General features: G+C 36.0%; 1 protein-coding gene across 1 annotated transcript in view; it reads right to left on the reverse strand.

The window, feature by feature from the left end:
• LOC133525555 (uncharacterized) overlaps positions 1 to 19,859 on the reverse strand; it is a 55,342-nt gene that overhangs the window by 8,635 nt on the left and 26,848 nt on the right. Inside the window, exons 3-4 of the mRNA XM_061861853.1 lie at positions 19,191 to 19,376; positions 5,594 to 5,726 (exon numbers count right to left, since the gene is read on the reverse strand). Of these exons, the coding sequence (XP_061717837.1) occupies positions 5,594 to 5,726; positions 19,191 to 19,376 (319 nt within the window). The remainder of the gene's footprint in view (positions 1 to 5,593; positions 5,727 to 19,190; positions 19,377 to 19,859) is intronic.

Below are 19,859 nucleotides of genomic sequence, written 5' to 3' on the forward strand. Positions count from 1 at the left end.
GTTAAAATACGTGAACTTGTTTTAATAATATTTAATACATAACGACGTTATCTCATTATAAACACGTCCTCTAAATGATAGTTTACAATTTTTTTTTATTATACACATAATATACCTACTATACTCACCTACTTGATAACAAATACTCTTTTTACTGCTAGAATTATCATATAGTTACAAACAGAACATAAAGAGCAGTTATATGCATAATTAGATAAACTTTAACTTTGAACAACAAAAGTACTTACCTATCTTTTCATATATTATTTTGGGAAGCCAACATGAACTATACCGACCCTAAACCCGACCCCCCCTCGTTGAGCAAAAGTTCAAAATGGCAGAAATTTGCATAAAGGAATCAAACGCCAGTATAGGTAAAAAACAGTACCCCTAGTGTAAATATTTTCGACGTGACGTACGCGTTTGCGTTAAGTGTCATTTTGTATGAGATTTTTGACTTTCCAAAACGTCCCGCTTGGCGCGCTGTTCAAAAACCCATACAGAATTAGACTTAACGCAAACGCGTACGTCAAGTTTCGCTATCGACTAAATTTACACTAGGGGTACTGTTCTATTACGGTCTATTCGAACACGTCACAACTACATACAACAGGGCGGCTACCGGGAAAATCGAAATTCGTCAATTGCGGGCATTTTTCTCTGTCACTCTAATTACGTCTTAGTGAGAGTAAAAGAGAAAGATCCCAGCAATTTCAAAGATTCAAAGATTCAAAGAATTAATTTGCGCAGAATACACGTATATACATGCAGATCATATTGGTACAAAAAAAAAACAAAGTTCCAGTGTATTCAGTCTGCGTGCAGACATGCAAAGATTATAGATTATAGAGGAGCACATTCTAACATCAAATCATAAATCAATACAAACATGAATAAAGAATAATATAATAATTAGTAAAAAATATGAATATGTCAATGAAAAATAATTGCAAAGTCAGTTATTCAAATAATCCTTAATACTATAAAAGCATCTGTCCAAAAGCCAGCTAGTCAACTTACGCTTGAATATGTTTGCGAATTTGCGAATTTCGGTTTTCGCGGTAGGCCCCCAGGTGACTTACTTAAGTTTTTTACCTATAAATCGCACTTGAAGACTATTGTTAGTTCGCTGTATTAATGACTCGACAAAGTAAATATTTTTAATTTTTACATGTTTAAGCCTATCGCGAAGTCTACAACTGACAGAGCGACTATAGTTGTGTTACACACTCGCTGCATGCGAAGCAATAAAAAAACCGGCCAAGAGCATGTCGGGCGCCACGCTCAGTCACAATAAGCTAAACTGGTGCTTAAAGTATAGTAAATTGTTAACCAAGGGATAAAACGGTACCTTTCATCCGAGTTAAACAAATAGGTCTTTTTACTATGAAGGGAAAACTTTTTGCGATAACTCAAAAACAGCTAAACTGATCATGTCCGCTATAGTTTTCATTTAATGTCTTTCTTAATCTCTACTTCCACGATTTTTTTCATATTTTTTGGACCTATGTTTCAAAAGTTAGAGGGGGGGGACACATTTTTTTTTCGGAGCGATTATCTCCGAATATATTCACTTTATCAAAAAATGTTTCTTGAAAACCCCTATTAGTTTAGAAAGACCTTTCCAACGATACCCCATACTAGAGTATGGGGTATCGTTTGGAAAGGTTGAAGCGAAAAAAAAATTTCACCCCCACTGTTACGTGTAGGGGAGGTACCCTAAAAAATTAAATTTTTAGATTTTATTGTACGACTTTGTCGGCTTTATTGATTTATATATCCATGCCAAATTTCAGCTTTCTAGCACTAACGACCACGGAGCAAAGCCTCGGACAGACAGACAGACAGACAGACAGACAGACGGACATGGCGAAACTATAAGGGTTCCTAGTTGACTACGGAACCCTAAAAAATGAGACAGGACGACGCCCGCCGTAGGTAGGTTTGACAGAGGGCACACTACGTATTTACGTGCAGCGTTTGACACAACTATAGTTTATTTGTCTGCACACAAACGGAACCCAATAACCGTATCGATAGCAATAATAAATATTGAACGCTGGCTGCAATATAGCGGAGCCTGCGTCATCATATCACATATCGGCACATCTGTGTAGGTAAATGATCGTCAGACATTTACGAGTATCAGTGTCAGCGTTTTGAAAAGGATTCAGTTTCGATATGTAATTTACCATACGTAGTGCAATTTACTATAATGTCGATTTCTACTAAGGCGCATTCATAGGTATCGACGTTGAAATATAATTCTAAATTGTATACATATAAATGGATACACTGCTACAAATACATTTCTCTAGAATTCTCAAAAACCATAGAGAAATGTATTTATAGCAGTGTATCAAACTACTTCGAACACAATCATTTATTTGCTAATGAATAATGAATTATGAAAAAGGAGGATTCAGTTTTGATATGTAATTTACCATACGTAGTACAATTTACTATAATCACGATTTCTACCAAGGCGTATTCATAGGTACCTACCGACGTTGAATTCGAAGTCTAAATTGTATACATATAAATGGATACACTGCTACAAATACATTTCTCTACAATTCTCAAAAACTATAGAGAAATTTATTTATAGGAGTGTATCAAACTGCTTCGAACACAATTATTTGATGAAAAAGGTTAATTTGATGAAAAAGGTTCCCGCAAGGGTGTCGATCAATATGGCTATCTACGACTTAATTCAAACAGTCTTAAATAATTTTGATGAAAAGCGTCCAGTCTCTGCATTATGAATCGATATGTAGAAAGCGTTCGATGGTGTTGACCATCAAATACTTTTGAACAAACTTTTTCGCTACTGAATACGTGGCAATGTCCACTCTTAAATAATTTTTTATTAGAGCAGTAGGTAACAAATAACTCAAATTAATATTCTGTGTTCTAATCCTAATTCGAAAATGGAACTAACATATTCGTCGGATCTAAAGGAAATTCATTTATGGCGTGCCACAGGGGAGTGTTTTAGTTCCCCTGTTGTTTCTAATTTACATAAATGATAAGGCAAATGCTATTGATCAACCAATGGTTCTCTTTGCTGACGGTAGTACCATTATATTTTCTGGAGACATTTTAAATTCTTATGAGGCTGACATCAATAGAATATTACTTAAGTAAAATTATAGATTGGCTAACGAATAATAACTTGAAATTAATTTGCACAAAACGAAACTTGTGACACTTAAATAAAGGACTAATTATACACCTAATCTAAATATCGCTTATAAGGGACAAAAAAATTATGACACTGATATGAACAAATTTGAAGGATTGTATGTAGACGATAAGCTGACATGAATATATTAAATTGATTCTATGTGTAAGAAATTCGTATAAATAAATAAAAATTATAGGTCATTATTCTTTATTTCACAAATTGGCAAAGTCCCACAGTAAGCTCAATAAGGCTTGTGTTGGTACATATACAACGACATACATAATATATAAATACTTAAATACATAGAAAACACCCATGACTTAGGAACAAATATTCATGCTCATCACACCTTTGGAAAGACGCTGACGTCATCCCCCTCCCTAAAAAGACAAATCCTACTTCTTTTTCTGACTATCGCCCAATTTGTATCCTCCCTTTCCTTTCCAAAGTCCTTGAGCGCCTAGTGCATCATCAATTAACATCTTTCTTAAATAGGCATGAGCTCCTAAATCCTTTTCAGTCCGGTTTCCGCTCGGGTCATGGTACGACTACCGCTCTTGTAAAAATCACCGACGACATTCGCGCTGGGATGGATAACAGAAAGGTCACCGTGTTAACGCTGTTGGATTTCAGTAACGCGTTTAACACTGTTGATTTTGACGTTCTGCTCGGTATTCTGCATTCTCTTAACATATCTCCTGCGGTGATTGATTGGTTTATTAGTTACTTAAAAGGTCGTCGACAACGCGTTAAGGTTGATTCTCTTCGTTCTTCGTGGTGCAGCACGCTGGCTGGCGTTCCGCAGGGTGGCGTGCTGTCTCCTCTTCTTTTCTCTATTTTCATAAATTCCATTACCAGTAGTATCTCTTCATCATACCACCTTTATGCCGACGACCTCCAAATTTATTCTCAAGGCATCATTAGCAATCTACCTATAATTATCAACTCCATAAATCGTGACTTGGATTGCATCTCAGACTGGAGTAGGCGATATGGGCTTAAGGTCAACCCAAGTAAAACCCAAGCGATAATTGTAGGTAGTTCTAAATTAATTCCTAGGATTGATTTTTCTCTGCTACCTGACGTAATGTTTGATGGTGTTCACATTCCCTTCTCACATCAAGTTAAAAACCTAGGAATCATAATAGACCGTACTTTATCTTGGATACCCCAGATTGGCGAGGTAAGCAGAAAGATGTTTGCTTCAATGGGTTCACTTCGCCGACTACGTAACTTCTTGCCATTAGCCACCAAAATTGCGCTTGCACAATCCCTTCTTATGCCTATACTAGACTATGCTGACATCAGTTATCTGGATCTTAATGAGGACCAGCTCAACAAACTTGAGCGCTTGCAAAATCTCTGTATTAGATTTATATTTGGACTTCGCAAATTTGACCATATTTCCAACTTCCGTGTCCAGCTCAAGTGGCTCCCTATACGTCTTCGTCGTAATTCTCATATTCTCAATCTTCTTTATAGCGTTCTTTTCAACCCCTCTACTCCCCCATATCTTAAAGAGCGTTTTACATATCTCTCCTCCGTCAGGCCTTCACGGAAATATCTACTTGTTCCCCCTCCATCCTCTACAAAATATTATACTGACTCTTTCACTTTTCGAGCTGTTCGGCTGTGGAACAGCCTGCCCTTAGATATTAGGTGTGCGAAAACTCTTCAAAGCTTTAAAACCCTACTGAAAAATCATTACTTGTCTCTTTCTTAATGTGCCGCTGTGTTATATTATGTATGTATGTATATATATTTAGATATGTATCTAATATTTATTTATTTTAATATAGGTATGTATTGTTATATTTATATGTTTATTTAAATTGTAAATGTACTGTATGTACTGTCTGCTTGATGTATGTGTAATTTTCCTATTCCTCTAATTCATTCGTGCACTACCTGTTCTAAAAACTTACTGTTCTTTATATCCTGCTATCCTAAGGTTGTCTGGAAGAGATCGCTTACAGCGATAAGACCGCCTGTTGCTACCTTTCTTTACATTGTAAATCTGTTTTTTTTTTAATTTGTCTTCTTTGTGGTGCAATAAAGAATATTTACTTACTTACTTACAAATAAATGCCCTTACCATGATTTGAACCCGGGACCATCGGCTTCAAAGTCAGGGTCACTACCCACTAGGCCAGACAAGACGTCAAAAGCAAAAGTCATATGCATTATATACTTAATTTAAGAAAAAAGGTAAACCCATCTGCAATGCTTACCGCTTTACCATAACCTTTTAACATCAAGTTTAAGAAACTACTTGAAGGAAATACTCAGCCAAGCCAATGATGTGGAAGATAATGTTGGAGGCAGGTGGGCCCTGGCTGAGGCCAGAGAAGAACATGATCACGGCGATGCCGAAGAAAATGGCCGAGTAGATAATGAAATACTCACTCAAGCCAATGATGTTTGACATGATGTTGGAGATAGGCGGGCCCTGGCTGAGGCCGGAGAAGAACATGATCACGATGATGCCGAAGAAGATGGCCGCGTAGATCAGGTACGCCTTCACGTGGCCACGCTTGTCCTGTAAACAAAATTCTGAATTTAAAAACCTTAACTAATACATTACCCATATTTAAGTATTTAACAAAGTGTTCTTTTATTTTAATTTTATTTTAACTCGATGTATCAAAACTTACAGAAGTTTTACTAATATTACTTACTCAACGTAACAATGAAGCTGCTAAAGTCAGACCAAGATAAGTTGGCAGCGATTTTGATAGCCCAGACAGCGCAAGTGTTATTTTAAAGGTCAAACATCTAGAAAATTATGACGTTTACTTAACACTTGCACAGGTTGGGCTATCAAAACCGCTGCCAACTTAGCTTGGTCGGACTCTATAGTCGTGCTATTTAGCTAATAGGAATAATCAGGATGATTTGATTAATCAATAGTAATTTGGTAATTTCGTTTTGTAATATTTGCTATTGAATACATGTAAAGAACCTAAAACGGGACGGAATGTTTAGCCCTTTGATGGTAGATGAATACATTATACGATTAAATGAAATACATTGGTTAGAGCGAGAACGATGAGGGACGAGGGTTAACTGATAAATATTTCAAGTACCCGACTATGTAAAAACACATTGTTTATATTTATTTAACTGCCTAAAAATAGACTATCTTAGATAATAATGACGTTCAAAAAAAATATGCAACCGTTGTATAAGAAGGGTCAAAAAAGGCGAGCGAGATGCGTGGGTTACAATTACAAAACGCAATACGACAATATAAAGGAATACGCCACGAGTATTATTTGACCTACTTATACAACGTTGCATACAATACTTACAAAAAAATAATAATAATTAACGAGCCTATAAAGTGTCCCCCTAGACTTCCAATCTTCCCGATTAACTGCAGCATCCGTCCAGTTAAATAGTTGTAAATTAAAATAATTAAATAATATTAATAATCATTCTTTCAACCACAAATCAAATTAAAACTTCCTTATTTCAAAAATAAAATAAAAATGCGAGAATTATGGCCAGCACATAAATGCAATCAATGCAACGCAAATATTTAATAAAACCATTGTTTTAATACTTATTTGGACAAGTATATCAAGAAATTAATTTAATTCAAATTACAATATGCTATTACAGGAGAACAAAGACGTTTTGACCTTGACTAGACGACCTGGTTAGGACACTCGATGTTGCTATATCTTTTTATTGTATTTTATTCGGGACAAAAAACAGTAACACACAGGCTTAGACACAAAAATAAAATACAAAGAATAATGAAGTGTGAGACCAACAACATCGTCCACAGATTACTAGATTACCTACTGATAAATCTACATTATACAGCGCTAGGTAACAATATAAAGGATATAAAGCTAAAATTAACACAGCTACGGTTAGTACGGTTACAACACAGGTTTATAGATACAGTAACAAATTAATTATCGAGTTAGCAGAAGTAGTTTTGTATAGATACATTTTAAGGAGCGAGTAAAAACGGCAAAGTCCACCGGGGCGACTTTTAGTAATGTTTTGTTTGAAGCAACTGAATCACATTCTTCTTATACACATTGTCAGACATCTTGAAAATGTCAATTTCATTAAAATACAAATTGTAACATTTAACCAGCCTGTATAGGGGATCACGTTTTCCAGCATGGGTGTGGCAACGCGAGTCCGCAAACAGCTGGTGCTTTCGCGAATCTTACTCGAATATCTACATACTTGTAGTTGTACATAATATTGAAGTGATAACAAACAATTATTTACTTGTAAAATTATTACAATCATAATACACTTTGAAACTAAACTATACACCTAATCTTAACCTATGGGGTCTAAATTATATGTACAGAACCCCTAGTGTATTTTTTTTGAAAAGCGTGTAGTGGCGTATGCGTTTGCGTTAAGTCTCATTTTGTATGAGATTTAGAAACAAGGCGCCAAGCAGGACGTCTTGGTAACTCAAAATCCTATACAAAATGAGACTTAACGCAAACGCATACGTCACGTCACGCTATCGAATAAATTTACACTAGGGGTTTAGATACGCAGCTGGAGCTGAAGCTGTAAAACGTCGTAAATACGCGTCTTTAGGTGACGGTTACGTATTTGCGGCATTTGCCGTAGAAACTTTAGGTCCTAGGGGGCCGGAGGCTTTAAAACTTTATCAAAAAAACCACGGAGGACTTAAAGTCTGTCGACATCAAAAAGGTCCTTCAGTGGGCCTGGCCAAGATGACATTGTACTCGTACAGCGACAAACGCCAAGCGAAAATAAATAATGTACACGGATCACAGATGCTACGAAAACTCATGTGACATTGTTCTCTGTTCGTAGTCGCTTTCCTCTACAAAGCGGGAAAACGCTGGGATCAACTACGTGCGTAGCGCTACGAAAACGTTAGCAGTTAATGTGTTAAGTTTCGATTGACTTTTTCTATCAACGCACGAAAGCAACGTCGAATGATTGGTCCTTGTGACAGTGCCTTCAAATCTATTTTGGTTGGTCTTAATTGAAATTAATAATTGAAGAAATATGTATTATCGTGTTTTTATTACTTAAATGTTACATTTCTTAATAAATTAGTGTGTATACCAGTGATGACTGAACGTTAATTAATATTGAAAATTTACCATTACAAATTGAACCGTAAACTATAACCGCCCGTTACGATTTACGGTTCAATTTGTACTGGTTATTTTCAATTCGTATTAACGTTCGGCCAACATTGGTGCATACATTTAACGTGTCAGCTACTACATATAAAAGCGAACTGTCAAAAGGACCATCATTCGATGCGACTTACGAGAGGTAAAGGCGTTTTCTGCAAATTCAGGGCTAGATCTGAGGGCCTATCGCGGACACTGAAGTTCGCAAATTGCGGGCATCTTTCTCTGTCACTTTAATTAAGCCTTAATTGGAGTAAAAGAGAAAGATGTCCGCGGTAGGCTCTCAAGAACTAACATAGTAGGTGGCGATCAAAATCGTTACAAAGGAGATGTTTTCTGATATCATTTTGAACATAAAATTGAAGTGTGGTTGTAGTTTCATTAAGTAGCCATGGAAGGCCTTTGCAAGCCAACTGAACAAACAATTGGTAATAAATTCAACAGCGTAAAGAACTGAGTCGTTTCGTTTGCTTTACACTGTAGGCTCTGATTATGTACTTTTAGATATAACTCTTATGTTATTTTTAACAGGTGATGATTTGAGAATTTGTTAAAAAATTTGTACAAAATGTGTTATCATTCTTAACATTCTTTCGACCGAAGGTTCAATTAGAGTAAGGGACAAAATGAATCTTATACCTTTAAACGAGCAATTCTTGTATATATATATATATATATTTCTGTGATCTCGGAAACGGCTCTAACGATTTCGCTGAAATTTGGTATATGGGGGTTTTTGGGGGTATACAATCTATCTAGATTAGTCTTATGTTTGGGAAAACGCGTGTTTTCGAGTTTTCATGCGTTTTTCTTTCGTCGCAGAATATGGTCGCTAATTTCGTGTTGCCGGCCACTGTCCGTCTGGTCCAGCGGGTTATAACGCGGACTGCTAAACGAGTGTTACTGGTTCGAATCTCGCCCGGTGACTACTTTTGTTTTTTTTTTTTATATTTTCAAGTTTATTTTTTAATTTTTATAGTTATAACCGAGCAAAGCTCGGTCGCCCAGGTACTTAAATATAAAATGAGTAATAGCTACTCAAAATGGTGTAAGTAATTTTTGTTAACAACGAAGTTCAAATAAGGTAAGGATCTTGGTTCATTTAAAAAAAACTGCTCTTACACTAACAATTTCTTACCTGAAAAATAGATAAGTATAGCAGATACTTTAAGCTGATTGCATGAATTTTGAAATGATTGTCTCTTACTCTATTTTGCGTTGTCATATTTACGTTACTCTTATTTTAGGTAGGTACATCTAGGTATTAAAAGTGTTAGTCTTGATCCAAACAGTATTGTATGTATTTCGTATGTATTTTGCATTCTGCGTCACCACGCATAACAAGACCTTGACATTGGGAAACCAGTTTTATCTTGAATGTGGTTGAAAACACTTGCTCGAAAAAGATCTTATTTTATGCAGGTGTACTGAACGACAAAGGCCTATCAATCAATCAATCATTTATTTATTTGCAAAAATATAGAAACAAAAGGTGTTAGAACAAGCGTGCAAATATAATATCAAATCTAAGAATTGAAAAATAACAAAATTGAAATTAAGACATACATAAATAGTTTAAACAAATTAAAAAAATACCACCTACCAGATACAAATTTTGGATTACCTGACAAAATTTCTGATTTCTACATTTTTTTTCTGACTACTCATATCGGTGAGGGGGGGCATGCAACGTTGCGGCGAGCGACGCGAAGGCGAATAAAACGGGAAATTATAAAAAAAACTGTAAAAACGTATTGATTCATTAAAATTCCTGACATTTTCCTGACATGGCCGCATTCCTGATGAACGGCCAAAATTCCTGACGTCTGATAACTCTAATCCCGCGGGAGTTACGGACTATTTCATTAGGTACCTTTTTTTAATTATGTCACTAATTCATATGAACCAAGTAGATATAAATGAGTTATACTTTTAAAATACTGACGTTTGTTTTTTTTTGTGTACGTTTATAAATATTTAATTTGAATAATTTAGTATCATGGCTGAATGCCGGATGGGTCTGCAACCTCGATATCAAAAAATGACAATATTGCGGACGAATGTTCCAAATGTCGCCGTATTTACGACGCTAGAGATACTTGGTTCGAATATTGTACCCACAATACAATCGTTATTGAGGTTACTGTACTGAGAAGTAGATTATAAGTATGTAGGTATTTACCTAAGTTAATCTTGTTTTTTTACTAGTATCACGTCACGTGTTTGCTGCAGGCTCCGCAATGCTCAGATATTAATCACATCGGGACACGAAAAACGGTTGTTGACATGTGTCTTTTCACTTTAATCTGAGTTTATTGAGTTTGCAGTTTTTGACATAGTCATAGTCAAAGTCAAAGTCAATATATTCTTTATTCAAATAGGCCTAGCAACAAGCACTTTTAAATTGTCCAATTTTACTAATATTATCTAAATATCTGTACCCCTAGTGTAAATTTAATGGACATCATAACGTGACGAACGCGTTTGCGTTAAGTCTCATTTTGTATAGGATTTCGCGCTTGGCGCGCTCTTTCTAAATCCAATACAAAATGAGACTAAACGCAAACGCGTACGTCACGTTTCGAAATCGAATTTATTTACACTAGGGGTACAGAGCAATTTATTGATGCAGTTATTATTGTTCTTAAAAAACATTGACTCATTAATCATTATAGATATGTCAAAATTTATAATAAGAATTTCACAAAAGAATCATCAAACATCAAAATTGTATAAAACATCTAGAATCTTTCTCAATGTCATAAAATACGGTTTAAATAGGCTCAGTAGTTTAAGCGTAAAGAAAGGTAGGTAACAGACAAACAGACAGATAGACCGATTGAGTTACTCTCGCATTCATAATGGATTGACAAGTTTACGTGGTAGTGGGAAAATAAGTCGCTTAAAGCAAACCTTCCTTAAGAAAACTGGTTACTGTGCGTTTTGTCAATGGGGAATTACCAACGGCAGTTATGCGGGCGGCATCAATGAATAATATTTCCACATTAACTTTATAATGGCCGTACTTTGCCAAAATGAGCTTTAGATAAGATAAGATAAGATAAGATAATCATTTATTTCATTTCATTCTTAGTTGGTAAATACACAGTGGTCGAGTCCTCCTATTAGGTATGAAGTACCTGTGTCAGGAGACCTCGCTCTTCCAGATTACAGATTTAGATCTACACTAAGAGAAGTTTTGATATTAACATTATAATTTTACAATGAAATTACAAATTGATAAAGTTTACAAAATTTACATTTAGCTTTAAGCTCAGAGTAATAAGTCCTTTGTCCTCTCACTTCCCCAAACTACCTTGAATTAGTTTACGTTAAAAATGGGGTGGTTAAAAATGATGGGAGTGTAACGTTCTTACGGTAGATGTCGCTATGGTCCCCTAGACACATATGGTGGAAAAATTTGCTGCCTATGGATGAGGTCTTGGTGGCTCAGATGGCAGAGCGCTGGAGTATCGATCCAGAAGCTGTGAGTTCAAGTCTCACCAAGACAGTAATTTTTCCACTTTTAAAATGTATTCTAAGCTTAACAGCATCGTTCGCAGACGTTTCTGCGTGTTAAAAAATAATTTAATTTCATTCTTTGGTACGGATTCTCTATAGTAATAATAATGCGTTGCTTCATCAGCTACTATGGATGCCGAGTGTACAGTCACGTTTAAAAACATGGACACGATCGAAGTGCCAAAAATATGTCTACACTACCCTAATACATGGGTTAGGGTAGTGTAGACATATTTTTGGCACTTTGTCCGTCTCGATATTTCAGACGTGACCTTACTTGCGTAATTGTACGTCATTCGACCCACAAGTCGAATTTTATGATATACACAATGTTAAAACTATAAAAACAAGATCTCAAATTTTCATTAGGTATTGAATATCCAAAATAGAATATAAGTCCGTACATTTAAATAAAAATATTTGTAAAGTAAATAAGCGTTAGGTACTTCACAAGATTTATTTATACGCTTGGGTTGATAACGTCACGGTCCTTTATTTATTTATACTTTTATTAATGTGTTAATGACGTCACGGTTGACGTCCATTTAGAAGTTAAAATGAAACGCTTCGGAAGTTCGTGAACAAAATTCTTATTTTTAAGCTTTCCATCGGTTTTTAATGTTTTTGATCATATAATCGGAATTTAAGGAACATTTGCGACTGTAAAAAAGGTTACCAAACGTGCCAACCCACAATTACACGAGTACAAAGAAATTCATACTATTGTCATGGTAGCCCATTATTCAATTTGAGCGTCGGTTTGTATTTGTACCATAGATAGTAGGATCGTATAGACGTGCTATACCGCGTGCGCCCGTGAGGGACGGAACATACACAATGCGACAAAATTAAAAACACGTTTTAACATTCCTGACAACATACCAAAAACAATCTACGTAATTTGGTCGGGTTACTTGTTGCCCGGCAAATGGAATGGAGTATAATGATAATGACACAAAACACCTTAATAATTCTGTTAATAATTCGCTTACTATTTTTATACCTAAAGAGTGAAGATATAGAAACCGGAATATTCTTATCTATGTATTGGTCTGACGAGGAGAGGTCAACTTAATACCTATTCGGAATGAGTTAAATTAAAAATATCAAAGGTTAGTTCAAAAGTTGGTTAAGACATTAAAAAAAAATCGTTTATTAAAAGAAAGAAGATAACATTACATAACTAGCTCAGTGGTCCCATTAATGATGAACAGTGTATTTTTTTACTGAGTAGAATTAGAATTCCCTGAAAAATATATAAAGCCAGACCAGAAATATAGGACCATTGTCAAGAGGGCGCTGTTATTCTTACTTAAATTAAAAAATTATAAATGAAAAAATTGTCCCAAGTCCAGATCGTTTGGTAGAGTGCCCAGAAGACTGGCTGCATTGCCCCTCTGGATAGCAATGCTTATCCGCTGGGCGAAATAAAGGACAGCCCTCTGGTGACTCGAAGCCTCTATAAGGCGCTTTGCAAACCCCTTATAGAAACGGCGCGCGCTAGGCCCCCACGGCCCTAGGGTTCCAAACCCAAACGCCGCAAATATGTAACTACTGCCGAGGTTGCCATATTTGCGACGCTTGAGGCTTTCGGCTGGAGATGCGGCAACACCAGCGTCAACTTTGGTGCCTAGAATATGGGACGGTGCCAGGGTATCTACGCAAGTAGCATCCCAGACAAGGGGCCGTCCAGTTGTTAGGTACATGTCAAGGATATCTCGAACGATTTTTTAGTTTTATTTTGTTAAGTGTTTGACAAGTGACAGATAGTTTTGCCGCGGTTTTGCAAAAATTTAATATTGACATTAGAGTACGACTCATAGGAAAAACACGTGCGGTTCAATAAAGTATCTGTATTGTTTTAATTGTAAAAAACTCAAAAATAAATAAACTATTGTAAACGAATTCAGTATTTTAGTGAGTGTTCTTTTACTATGATATAATTCCTCGCAATATATGGCGCGTGATCATATATATATTACTGCGGCGGTATCATGGTATTTTTATCACTTGTCATGTCATGCGTCACTTTTGCACTTACATACCTGTTAGAACGTGACAGGCATGATGGCAGAAAACACGGACCATCTTAGCCTTATGGCTTTAAGTTGCAAGTCGTCGGATAAAGTCGCAAGCCGCGTAACTCCTCCGGATTAGTTACGCGGTTTGCAACTTTAGGTATTATAGGCCAAAGTAGCAAATCCCTAATTTCCTGTAATTGAGTTACAAGGTTTGCAACTTTAGCAGACGAAGTGTGAAAACTTCGAGAATTATATTAGACAATAACGGCCCGACTCTAACTCAAATATTAGGTCTAGATACGATATGGAACGGATATGTCAGTGTCTAAAGCGGAGTTTTTTTCGAAGAAACGTCATTTTTCGAAGATCAGTAGGGCTAAGATGGTCGGCTCTTTATCATTTGTAACCATGCCTGTCACGTTCTAAGTATGTAAGTGCGAAAGTGACGCATGACATGACAGGTGATAAAAATGCAACCATGATACCACTGCTGCTCTAATCGGGCTGCAACACTGGGTTATAATGTGTATAGATTCATATGAATGAAATAACATTACACATATTACCATATTTTTCATCACAAAATCCAATTCTACAGGCTATAAATATGTCTGTTACAAATAAGCGTGGGTTTTGGATTTAGCTATGCCCTTGATAGAGATAGGAACATCATGTGTGACGTCATTATGAGCACAATCGTCCGCTGCGGCTCACCGCGGCTACAGATTAAATCGGGTCTCCGACAATTTAGATGATTGCGTGGTCACTTATAAATGTATATAGTTCGTGTCATCCACGATAACGCGCAGATTATCAAATCTAACCTGTAATAACTTGACAATACGCGTCAAGGCAAGTGTCTTCGTGAATGACACGATCTGTAGTTGTGTTTATGGTTTCAATACATAAGCAAACAACTACATACATTTGAAAAAAACCTGTTGTGGTGAAATACGAGTAAATATACACGGTCAATAGGAATTTATAATTGTAGATCAAAATGGAATGGAATATACCCAACTGCTACAAAAGTTATGGATAGAATTTGTTAAATTTAAATATAAAATTAGCTTGTTTAATAAATAAGTACCTGGGCGACCGAGCTTTGCTCGGTTATAACTATTTATTGTAATATGGTGGTGTATAGGTGATAATTTACATAAACTTAAAAAGTAAAATGTGAACTGATAATTATTATTATTTACAATCGATTTCAACCTTACAGCACTTGTCACAGAGTAACGCCATCTATTGTCAATTTCTCTTATTACATAGCTAATTTTTTTACTAAATTAAACTTGTTTAAAACAATAAAAATTAAAAAATTATATATAAACTTGAACATATAAAAAAAACCCCATATACCAAATTTCAGCGAAATCGTTAGAGCCGTTTCCGAGATCACAGAAATATATATATATATATATAAGAATTGCTCGTTTAAAGGTATAAGATAATGACGGATTAGGGTCTCCCCAGATATATCGACACGGAATCGGCAAAAGCCGATAGAAAAACTTTATGTCTACGCAATAAGGATGAAAAACACGTTGACGCGTCGGCCGAGCCGATCCGAGCTGAACGACGCCTTTTTCGCTCTTATTCCGCAGACATAAAACTTTTTTCTATCGGCTTTAGCCGATTGCGCGTTAATATATATGGGGAGACCCTTATATCGCGTTATATTTTTTTACGACTAATCCCACAGTAAGCTCAACAAGGCTTGTGTTGCGGGTACTTTGGCAACGATATATACTTATGTAGTTTATAATAGTACATTACGATTCAAGTGCAAAAAATAGGAAATTCGAAACGAGTGGCGATAAATTAAAACACGACCGATGGGAGTGTTTTAAATCGACACGAGTTGCGAATTACCTATTCGCACATGTATCGTACAACGTTTTACAGTACATATGGCCCTTTAAATGTTCGACACAGTAACGTAATATGCTAATTTTCGCACTACTGCGGTAAAGTAGCACCATATGTACTGTAAATATATTTAAAGACTTAAACACATAGAAAATGACTCAGGAATAAATATCCGTGCACATCGTGCATTACCAGGATTTGAACGATTAGAAATAATTAAAAAACTTATTAGGAAAAAAGTTTCAAATTATTTTTTTAATTAAAATACCTATCGTCGTATTGACTATTAAATCCTTCATAATTTTATGATTTGCTAAAAGATTATAAAGATGTAAGTGCTATAATTAATCATTATTTATTACTACGCAAAAACTTACGACGACCTTGGATATTGGGTGGTTTCTGTATTCATGTCTCGTGAACAGTGGCGTTTTACAACAATACGTATTTGTAAGCCGGTCACGGTTACATTTTTGCATAATTAAGTTTTTTCGTCGAGGTATAGTTGAAGAAATATTATTTGCACCGATGAATGTTATCCCTAATGGTATCCTGTCCAATAAACTGTAAATACCATAGACACAACTTCGATTTCAATGTATGCTTTTAAAGCATACTTAAGAAAACTAAATAATTTTGATCCCACTATTTCTACATTTTCATGGTTTACCAACTTTTCAATTAATATTCTGTGAAGTTAAACTAAATATTTATTCTGAAGGAGCATGCATTGTAAATTTTATCAATTTGTCAATTGATTATAAAATTATAATGTTTCAAAACAATGAGATGAGAAATGAAAAAATGAGTTTTAATTCGATTATAAATAAGAGAACTTATTTATAATCGAATTAAAACTCATTTTTTTCATTTACCAGATAAAACAACGAGGGTGCGGCGTGTCAGGGTCGGCAACGCGCATGTAACTCCTCAGGCGTACATAGGCTACGGACACTGCTTACCATCAGGCGAAACGTATGCTTGTTTACCACCGACGTAGTATAAAAAAAAGTTCGTTTGGTAATTTACTACCTAATCATCTCCTTCTTGTACTGAAATGACTGATCATTTGAACATATATTTGGTTTGACCTTCTGGCTGAGACATTCGCACTGTAATTTAGTATTTCGGATAAGTATTTTACATAATGTTTCCTACAAGTATTATAAATAGCGTACGTGGATTTTATAAAGTCGGGACAGTTTCCAAATGTACGCTGGAAACACTTTCCGTTAAATACGCCAACTTTGCCCACTTTTTTGGGAAAAACTAAAAAAATTCTAGTTTTTTGTATGAAACCTCGGAAATATTTATGTATCTGTGGTAACACCGAGATCATGCGCATTTAAATTTAACTGCAAATTTAACTTTAGTCAACGTTTTCTCCATCATATGACCGATTTTGAGGTCGGGTAAAGTTATCTGGAGTTTTAGCCAACATTGCCCACCGTGATTTTTAGCGCAACTATAGACCTTATTTGGTTGCCATAAAAACCAATGAAAGTATTTTGGCAATGAAGGCGATCGGTTCAAAAATTTACTCGACAAATACTTTCCTATTAAAATGATTGGGCAATGTTAGCCTGTACATTTTTTCTTCTTCATACAAACGGCGTGTAGCGATTTAAAAGTGCTAGGGTTGTCAAAATTGAGAAGATAATAAAAACTGATCATTAATTTGCACAAAGTTGGTAGGGTAGGTAAGAAACAAAAAATATTAATAAGGCGCAAAGTTGTTTATTTCAATAACGTTATATAAAAATCTAATAGCAGAATCTAATAGCTTTTTTTCGCTGACTGTGCTTTTTGTTGACTGTACTTGTATTGTCAACTGAGATCTACATATGTACCAACCAAATTTCAATTGGTTACCTTAAGTTTTCTGAAGTGGCCATTACTATTTTTTTTTTAATAGACACATAATGGATTTCAGAACTCTAGTTACTTTTTTAATTACTTGTGGTTTTGTAAAAATATTTTTTTGAATATTTATTTTGACATAATACACGTTTGAACGCATTTATAGCTTAGATGCCTTAGTCTGTCGTAAAAAAGTAAAAATGTCGAGTTGACAGCTGCCAGTTGCCAAATGTCACACACACAGCTGAACCGCGTACAAACAAAGTCGTAGTTGTAACCAATGAGGAAGCAATATTTGACAACTGGCAGCTGTCAACTCTACGTTTTTCACTTTTTTACGGAAGACTAAGGCATCTAAGCTATAAATGCGTTAAAACGTGTGGTATGTCAAAATAGTTATTCAATTTTTTTTCTGAAAAACGGCCAGTAATAAAAAATGAAACTATAGTTTTCGACTCCATTATATATTAACCATAGAAAAAAAAAAAGAATTCCTCATGTGGAGACGATCCCGGTTGAACCAGAATGTCACTACCAGATTGTATTGTCACTGGTAGTAGAAGTAGTATGCTATAATCTCAGCTCAATCGGATACCAAAAAGTGGTCGAAAAATGGCTTGCAAGATTTGATCCGAACATATGTACGTACATACAAATATTGCAAGATTTGCACATTAATAAAAAAAAAAGTTTGTAAAAAAAAGTGTCAACCCTAAGCATTTTTTTACTGCGGGCAATGTTGACACTCATACGACGGTACATTACTGGGTAATTTTGCCCATCAGCATAACTTTTGTAATATACTAGTTACAGTAACGAACCTAGCATCAAAATACTCAGCTCATGGTTTTACATTACATACAATCGATTCAACATACCTGTGTATTCGCCATGATGTACAATTCCCTTCCAAAATTTCTCAGTAATTGGCCCGCAAAAATACACTCCGTACTCGACAAGTCCCGACTGGTTACTGAATGAAGTCAGGAGTGCACGCGCTATTCTGTGTTGCCACAGGTATAGTTTACTTTCTACCAATGTCATCAATGTTGCCATAATTTTGTAACTTTTTTAGATATTAGTAGATTGCCTTAGAAATTGTGTTTTGGGCAATGTTCCCCCTGGTGGCAAAGTTGGCGTATTTAACGGTTCCAAAAAAGCGCTGGTGGCCTAGCGGTAAGAGCGTGCGACTATCAATCCGGAGGTCGCGGGTTCAAACCCCGGCTCGTACCAATGAGTTTTTAGAAACATAATATGTACGAAATATCATTGATATTTACCTGTCGCTTTTCGGTGAAGGAAAACATCGTAAGCAAACCAGACTAATCCCAATAGTCCTCTCATCCTCCTAATCCCAGTCTCCTAGTTTACCCATGTGGGTTGGAAGGACAGATGGCAGTCGCTTTCGTGAAAACTAGTACCTACGCCAATTCTGGGGATTAGTTGTCAAGCGAACCCCAGGCTCCCGAGCCGTGAGCCGTTTGAGCCGTGGCAAAAATGCCGGGACAACATGAGGAAGAAGAAGAAAATTAAGGGATACTTTCCAAATGTATGCATCTTAAGCCTTACCTTATGCAGACCGACGAGCAGCGTGATGGTGAAGGCGAGCAGCAGCGCCAGAGCCAGCAGCATTATGACCGAAATGATGAGGAGTCCGACTCCGACTTGCTTCACCTCCTGGTCGTCGGAGTTGATGGCCACGCCTCCGGCCAGGAGGGAGACCAGGATTAGGAGACTCAAGATTATCTCGCCCACCTGGAAGCAAAAATTTCACGTTTAGTACATTGATCACCGCTTACAATGGTTATGTTGACTGTGTTTAAGATTACGGAATTATAACATGGGGGACCTTGTAATAGGTGATATAGGCAATTGGGAGCGTGCACGACTGTCACGCAACCTAGTGTCCGCAATTCTAGGGGAAAACGTCAATTCACTACATCTTATAAAACTACTCCAAAACTAAAAACTATTGAACGGATTTTCATACGACTTTCATCTATCAATAGAGTGATTCTTGAGGAAGGCTTAAGTATATAACTTGTTAAGGTTTTCTGTAAATTGTTTGAAATATAACGATGTTGTCGGAAAAAATCATGCTGGCTAGGAGCTTTAATCGAAAACGCTGCCTAATCCGTTTGAGCTATAACAACACAATGTATGGTGGAGTTGTTTCTCATTCATAGGTCTACAAAAAAGTCCGCGATGTGAAATGTCTAACTTTTAAGGAGAACTTAC

The sequence above is a fragment of the Cydia pomonella genome, chromosome 15, assembly GCF_033807575.1.
Source record: "Cydia pomonella isolate Wapato2018A chromosome 15, ilCydPomo1, whole genome shotgun sequence".
Classification (NCBI taxonomy): domain Eukaryota; kingdom Metazoa; phylum Arthropoda; class Insecta; order Lepidoptera; family Tortricidae; genus Cydia; species Cydia pomonella.